We start from the raw sequence: 8051 nt of genomic DNA, 5'->3' as shown, positions 1-8051 counted from the left end.
AGAAGATGTGGTTGAAAGTAGAAGGTTTTAGGGAGCGAGTACAGACGTGGTGGACTTCCTATGAAGTCAGTGGGCCTCCCTGTTTTGTATTGGATCAGAAGCTAAAGGCGTTGAAAGGGGACTTAAAGAAATGGAATGAGGAAGTTGTGGGCAATGTTAATTGCAGTAAAAATCAGTGTCTGTCAGAGATAAAGGAGTTGGATAGGCGGGAGGAGAGTCAAGGGTTAGCTGGGGAGGAGAAGAAGAGCCATAGAGTATTAAAGGAAGAGATGGAGAGGTTGGTGGAGATGGAGATTAATTGGCGACAGAAATCTAGAGTTACTTGGTTGAAAGAGGGGGATAAATGCACTAAGTTTTTCCACAGGGTCGCCAATTCTAATAGGAAAACTCCATCACAGTTTTGGAGGTGGACGAGGTTACTTATGAAGAACCATAGGAAATTGGAAGCCAACTGGTGAATTTTTATCAGAACCTCTATCGGGAGCAATTTGAATGGAGGTCAAAATTGGAGGAATTGCACTTTTCTACAATCACTGAGGATGATGCCCGATGGATGGAGAGATCATTTGGGGAGGATGAAATTAAGGAGGTAGTATTCAGCATGAACGATGATAAGGCTCCGGGACCGGATGGTTTCTCGTTCTCATTCTGCAAGGCGTGCTGGGATGTGGTTCGACTGGATATTGTGAATACTTTATCTTATTTTTTTGAACGTGGCAGATTTCAGAGAAGTTCTAATGCCACATTTATTGTGCTCAGCCCTAACAAATCGGGAGCGACTGATATTAAGGAGTTTCGCCCCATTAGCCTTGTCAGCGGGGTGTATAAGATTATTTCGAAAGTCCTGGCAAACAGATTAAAGGAGGTGCTCGGAAAAGTAGTGTCCAAATTTCAGAATGCATTTGTAAAAGGGCGTCAGATTTTGGACTCTGTGCTTATAGCGAATGAATGCATAGATTCAAGAATGCGTCTAAGGGCCCCAGGGATGCTTTGTAAGCTAGATATTCAGAAGGCTTACGTTCATGTAAATTGGGGATTCTTGTTGTATATGCTCAGGCGCTGTGGTTTTGGGGATAAATGGTGTAAATGGATTCAATTCTGTATTTCTACTGTTTCATTCTCAGTTTTGGTCAACGAACACCTGAGGGTTATTTCCGGAGCAATAGAGGCTTGAGACAAAGGGATCCATTGTTATTTGTCATTGTGATGAAGGCTTTCAGTAGAATGATTGAAAGAGCCATGAGAGCGGATTTGATAAGGGGTTTTATGGTTGACCAATTGCAGGTGTCCGATCTGTTATTTGCAGATAACACGATCTTATGCGATGCAGATGTTGAACAATTTAGGAACTTGCGCCGTTTGCTCCTATGTTTTGAAGCGGTGTCTGGTTTGAAAATCAATTTGGGGAAGCTTGAGGCTATTCCAGTTGAGGAGGTCGATAATATGGAGGAACTGGCTGATATATTGGGTTGTAAGATTGCGCAGCTGCCGATGTCATATCTAGGGCTCCCGTTAGGGGCACGATTTAGAAGTACCCATATCTGGAATGGTATTGTGGAAAGGATGAAGAGAAGGTTAGTAGGGTGGAAGTGTATGTACCTTTCTAAAGGAGATAGACTTACTCTCATTAAATCCACTCGCTCCAATCTCCCTACTTACTTTTTGTCATTGTTCCCCATTCCGATTGCAGTGGCAAAGAGATTAGAGAGATTTCAAAGAGAATTTCTGTGGGCAAAGTTGGGGGAGGAGAGGAGACTCCATTTGGTCAATTGGGGAGTTGTTTGTTTGCCGATGAGGATGGGGGGTCTTGGGGTGAGGAGCCTTGTGTTGTTCAATAAGGCCTTATTAGGCAAGTGGTTGTGGCGATTTGGAGTGGAGAGGGAAAGCTTCTGAAGAGAATAATTGGGGCGAAGTATGGTGTGGCGGAGGGGGGATGGTGTACATTTGAGGATCGTGGTTCTTATAGGGTGAGTTTGTGGAGGTATATCCGACGGGGATGGAGTGCTTTTTTTTGGACAAACTGAAGTTTGTGGTCGGAAATGGTAATGAGATTAAATTTTGGGATGATTGTTGGTGCGGGGATCAACCGCTGAAGGAGAGATTCCCTTCCTTACATCGCATTGCCTCAGTGTCCACTGCTATGATGAGTGATCTCTTAGACATTCATAATGGGAGCTATAGCTGGAATATTACTTTTGGGAGGGATCTACAAGATTGAGAATTGGAAGATTATTCGCTGTTTATGACCTTTTTACATGAGGCACAAATTCGGGTTGGTGAGAGAGATTGCATCAAGTGGAGGACAACACAGGATGACATTTTTTCAGTTCGCTTGTACTTTGATTCCCTCATGGGATGTGTGAATAATTCATTCCCTTAGAAGTTGGTGTGGCAGTGTAAATTGCCTTCTCGGGTGGCATTCTTATTGTGGACAGTTGTGAGGGGACAGGTCTCAACAGTGGATAATCTCCGACGTAAAGGCTTTTACGCGACCGAGTGGTATTATATGTGCAAGAAGAATGAGGAGACGATCGATCATTTGTTCATTCATTGTGATGGTGTACGTTGGATTTGGAACAGTATACTTAGTTCTCAATCTATGGATTGGGTGATGTCTCGCTGTATAGAGGACGTGATACGGACATGACGGAGAAAACTTCGTGATAAGGATATCAAGGCACCTTATCCCGAGTTGCATTGTATGGCACGTGTGAAGAGAAAGGAACAACCGTTATTTCGAAGACCAAACAAAGACAAGAGAGCAGATAAGAGAAAATTTTTACTTTACCTTGTATTCTTGGTTTAATGCTGTGGCTAGAAATCCTATAGATGGGTTGTCTAATTTCATGTTGTTCCTTAATGGCTTAAAGTGATTGTACACCCCCCATGTATTCTCTTTTAAGTAATAAAATTATCTGATTACCTATCAAAAATTTTTTTTTTTTGTTTCTTTATTTTAGAGTTCACAATCAGGCAACTATGAAAATTTAATCAATATGAATTTAGGCATCATAGACGGTGGGTTGCTGAGAAGCTTGGAACTAATGCTACAAGCAAGGAACTTGAATTCACTGAGAAAATTTTCTCCGAGGATGCAAAGAACTATCATGCCTGGTCCCATAGACAGGTAGACTGAAGTTCACCACCTTCTTTTTAGGGGAGAAAACCGTTTTCAATTTTGTTCAGTTTATGAAATTTCCCCTAAATCTAGCATAAGATATTGATTCTTCCCTATTTTTTTCTGTATCTGAGCAGATATGTTTATTCAGTAAAGAGTTTTAGATGACATTTCTTTATGCAGTGGGTTCTTCAGGCACTTGGAGGATGGGAAGATGAACTTGCATACTGTTATAAACTCCTTCAAGATGACATTTTTAATAACTCTGCTTGGAATCAGGTACCATCAGTAGATTTACTATGACCTAAATCTTAACTACCAATTCAATGTCAGGTGTCACCATGAGTGCATAATGTGTTGTAAATATATATTTTTTAGGGAAAATTGCAACAACTGTCCTTAATATTTCAATTTTTGCCGACTTCACCCTAACCTTCAATTTGTACTAACGAACGTCCCTAACCTTTTGGAAATATGTAGCTGTGGTTCAAACGGATGGAAACCATCCATTTAACCGTTAGTTGACCAAAAAAATTAATTTTGACTAAATTTCGTAAGGGCAAAATGGTAACTCCATAAATTTAACATAAAATAATTAAAAAAGGAAAATGAAAAAAGAAACCTGCCCCATCCCACCCCCACCCCCACTCTCATGAAACCCAGAAGCCGGTTCATCTACCTTCCCCTTCTTCCCCACTCCCACCCGCATTGGAGATCGAAAACCACCATCCAAAGGGCGACCACCACAACCACATCATAATGCTGGCTTCGTCGCTTAAAGGCCGGTGCCACCACTCAAATCAAATTTTACTTTCATAAATCTTTGAATTATAATAATAGTTTTAATTTTCATTTTTCCATTTTATGAGATTCGATTGTGGTTGTGTGGGGAGTTGACAATCAATAGTGATGCCGTCGTTTGGTGGAGATCCGATTTTTAGATCTTTGGTGTTGGTTTTGGGGTTTGTCTATTTTAAAATCGACGATGAACAGTGAGTTTTTGCTTTGTTTCGAAATTGTAGAGAGTTTAGAAATTGTAGACAATTTCACATCCATTTCACTCTCGGTTGTAGGTTTTCATTATAGAGGTTGTTGGCGGTTTGAGATGGTGGTGGTGGTATCCATTTAGGTGCAGCATCGTGCAGGTGACGACGGTGGTTTGTTCAACTGTGGGTTTGATTTTCAAGTATGGTGTGATCTTCGACTGTGGGTTTGATTTTCGAGTATGGTGGTTGTAGAGGTTGTCGGAACTGGTAGTAGGTGGTGGTGAGGGAAGTTGTGGTGACGGTGGTGGTAGTGTGGGTATAAGGTGGCGGTGGTGACTGTTTCTGGTAGGTCTTCCTGGGGAAAAAGAGTGGCAGTTTTTATTTTGGGGGTGGATGGGGCGAGGAGTGTAAGATGAGGTTATTTTTGTTTTTTATTTTATTTTTTCTAAATTTGTTTGGTATTTTATAATATAGATTAACTAATTTACCATTTTGCCTTTATCAAATTTGGTCAAAATCAACTTTTTTGGTCAATTAACGGTCAAATGGATTATTTTCATCTGTTTGGACCCCAACTGCATATTTTTGAAAGGTTAGGGATGTTCGTTGGCACAAATTAAAGGTTATGGTAAAGTCTGCAAAAATTGAAAAGATTAGGGACTGCTGCTCCAATTTTCCCTATTTTTTATGGGAAAGTTAGGATTGGCCATCCATCTTAACTTTGAAGTATCGCACCTTTATAATGTAAGGCTATTTAAAACAACTGCCCAAGCAAGGTTATCACAGAATCCTAATAAAGCTTCAAAAGCTGCGTGAAAGTCACTATTTTTTATCTATGTTATTTGAATAATATTACACTATTATTTACATCTCCATGCCATTTCAACCCAAAATTGGAGGTGAACAAGAGAAGGAACAAGTCTCCAATAAATTTGGGCTGGCTGCATGAATCCTTTTTTGCCACTTTCGTCACTTCATTGAAAGATTCAAATAATCTCGTTCATTTCCATTCACAACATGCCAAAAAGAATACTTCTGAATTCAACATTTCGTAGACTACATATTTTCATAATGGGAGACACACAAACATGTAAAATTGGCCAGTAATTTCAAAACCTGGACCCTTCTTTGAATTTTAATTTATAGTCTCTAGTAGTAGCTCAGTTCTAAAAGAACTTTCAAAGCTTTTGAAGCTTTTAGGTGTTTGGTGCGTGTTTCTTCTTCTTCTTTTATTTTTATTTTATTTTTTTCATTCTTCTTGTCTTCTTCATTTTTCTTGGAACCTTAATGTGTATTAGTCCTTTCAAATTACAAAATAACCAATAGAGCCAAGATATCTGTGACTTACTGTTGTTAGGTGCTGTCAAGTGTCAACCAGTCTTAAGAACAGCCTCTGTTTTATATTATCCTTTGATTTTTCTATAACTTTTACCATTGGCATTTCCTTACGCATATTAGGGTTGGACAAAACTTTCGAATCGAATTAGATTGAACCGGATACGAACGAACTGAATCGAATTGAGCTATTCTTCTTAAGCTAAATACCCGAACGGGTATATGAATCCAAAACCAGCGAGTTTGGTTTAGTTCTCGGTTCTAGACGAAGAGCTGAATCTCCCAAATTTTTTTAATCTTACATAAGTCAAATTATTTTATTTTTTTAAATAAATTTGCTAACTAATTAGCTTAAACCTAAAATATGATTTTTTTTTATTTCTAATTTTCAATCAAGTCCAACTTAATCAAATTGACCTAAGTTTTACCAAATCTCTTATTCTATCTTTTCTGCCATTCTAGAGAAATCAAATTGGAAGCTTGGCTGCGTTTCTCTTCATTATTGTGAGCTTGCTATCTTTTTATTTTTGTAATTTTAACAATCAAATCTATAAAGAACTCAACATAGATAAGCTCAAAAGATATCACGAGAGTGGACAACGTTATTTTCTAAGAGCTAAGATTGAACATGTCATAGTTGAATTAATGTAGCGTTGTTGTAAAAAAAAAAAATAATAATAATAATAATAATAATAATAATAATAATAATAAAAAATAAATAAATAACAATTACGGAACTCGAGAACTGAATGGAACTAATCAAATGGTATGGTTTTTTAATAATTATATATGCCAACGGCTTTTTGAAATGGATAAGTTAAGAATTTCTTTTGTTCATAGATCTTGAACCAGGTCAATAGTATTCATTTCTTAATGGATTTATCCATATATCGATGAAACATAACTCTGTGATGATCTATGGTGTTGTGTATTAACTAATTATGGTTCACCATCTTGAAATTGCTCTTGCTGTATATGACTGTGTATGATATGCTTTGTTGATTATGATTCCAGGCAAGACTATGATGTCACAAATTTCTGAATCGGTTTCTTGAATTATCTATATTCTCAATTTCCATTTTATCAAAAATCTTATATTATAAAATACTTCATTTCCCCCTTATTTTGCAAATTATCTGTTCGTAGAGATACTTTGTTGTAACAAGATCTCCTGTCCTGGGAGGGTTGGAGGCCATGAGGGATTCGGAAGTAGCTTATGCTGTAAACGCCATTTTAGCCAAACCCGAGAATGAAAGTCCTTGGAGATACCTTAGAGGCCTTTTCAAAGATGACATGCAATCTCTGGTTAACGATCCCCGGATTGCATCTGTTTGTTTGGATGTTTTGTTGAATAAAAGAGATTGTGTTCATGCTCTCAACATGGTCTTGGATCTTCTCTGCCATGGTTATGAACCAAGCAAAACGTTGGAAAATGCGATTGATACTCTATGTCTGGACTCTGGTGTCTCCGACTCAGGGTTAACCGACAGAGTTTGTTCAGTTTTGCAAGTTGTCGATCCGATGAGGGCAAATTATTGGAAATGGCGCAAGAGCATGGTTCCTGTTCGAGCAGTTCAAGGATCAAATGGTAAAGAATCGGCTGGTTAAAAAAGTCTATGGAGAAAAGGGAAAGTGTGTGACTTTTACTTGAATATTTCTGTATTTGTAAATCAAAAACAAATTATACTCTTGGCTATTTTCTCCTTGGGATTACTTTAGACAGTGAGAAAGTTGCAGTGTATGTACCATACTTTTGCAGTGTGTATAGACAGGTTATTAACCTCTAAATCTTGACAATAATATCCTCAATCTTTCATAATTTATTAGACTCGGGTCCTTATGAACGGATTCCATCCAATATGATTTCAAATGAGCATACGAGATTTGATAATGATTTTGTGGAATAGGAATTGCTTTATATACGCGTTTAAGAGTTAATGTCAATAGAATATTAACTTAAATATTGGGCAAGTGTAGAGGTGTTGTGGAAGACATATGTTGAGTAGTTGATAGGTAATGCGAAAAGTTCGTACTTTTAAAAATTTTGGGGTATAAAAAAGATGCGTATTAATTTTAAGATTGAGCCACAAATGTGAGTAGAAATCATCCAAGAGATGGTCTGGAAATTAAGGAAAATTTAATCTATACCTCACAATAGCTGGGCCGTGTAAAAGAAAAATCCGATTTTATACAGCCATAGAAATATCACACACTTATTATAAGTCCCCGACTTTCTTTCTTTTTTTTTTTTTTTTTTACGAATGTTTGATTATAAAATTCATATTATCTATAAATTGATATAAAATCCTTGAAAAAAAAATGAAACTATAATTATTTAAGTTTAATCAACAAATTGTTGGGGGGCATGATAAACCCTTTTTTTCATGTATCGCCGTCTGCAATCATCTGTCCGAATGCATTCTACATTCTCTGTTGTGTTCTCTTCATGTATTTTATTAAGTTTGTTTCTAAGCAAGTCTGTACCTTATTTATGTTGTCTACCTAGTTGCACATGTAAATTGAACGCACAAAACTTTAGTTCCAAATGACTTTTTGTTTTGATGTCTTTTTTAAGACAAATTTGTTCCTGTTATGTTTTGAAAATTGTTCAA

General features: G+C 37.4%; 2 protein-coding genes across 2 annotated transcripts in view; both read left to right on the top strand.

Annotated features, from left to right (window-relative positions):
• Nucleotides 1-2933, top strand: part of LOC111409337 — a 5014-nt gene extending 2081 nt beyond the window's left edge. The window contains exon 2 of the mRNA XM_023039386.1: nt 25-2933. Within this exon, the coding sequence (XP_022895154.1) occupies nt 25-458 (434 nt within the window). The 3' untranslated portion in view covers nt 459-2933. The remainder of the gene's footprint in view (nt 1-24) is intronic.
• LOC111409583 (protein farnesyltransferase/geranylgeranyltransferase type-1 subunit alpha) overlaps nt 1-7260 on the top strand; it is a 13006-nt gene extending 5746 nt beyond the window's left edge. The window contains exons 4-7 of the mRNA XM_023039615.1: nt 3007-3127; nt 3302-3397; nt 5902-5943; nt 6586-7260. Coding sequence (XP_022895383.1) covers nt 3007-3127; nt 3302-3397; nt 5902-5943; nt 6586-7047 — 721 coding nt within the window. The 3' untranslated portion in view covers nt 7048-7260. The remainder of the gene's footprint in view (nt 1-3006; nt 3128-3301; nt 3398-5901; nt 5944-6585) is intronic.
• The last annotated feature ends 791 nt before the right edge of the window (nt 7261-8051 follow it).

The sequence above is a fragment of the Olea europaea genome, chromosome 14, assembly GCF_002742605.1.
Source record: "Olea europaea var. sylvestris chromosome 14, O_europaea_v1, whole genome shotgun sequence".
In the NCBI taxonomy this organism is placed as follows: Eukaryota; Viridiplantae; Streptophyta; class Magnoliopsida; order Lamiales; family Oleaceae; genus Olea; species Olea europaea.
Note: the sequence above shows the minus strand (reverse complement) of the source record. Positions and strands in the feature narration are given on the sequence as shown.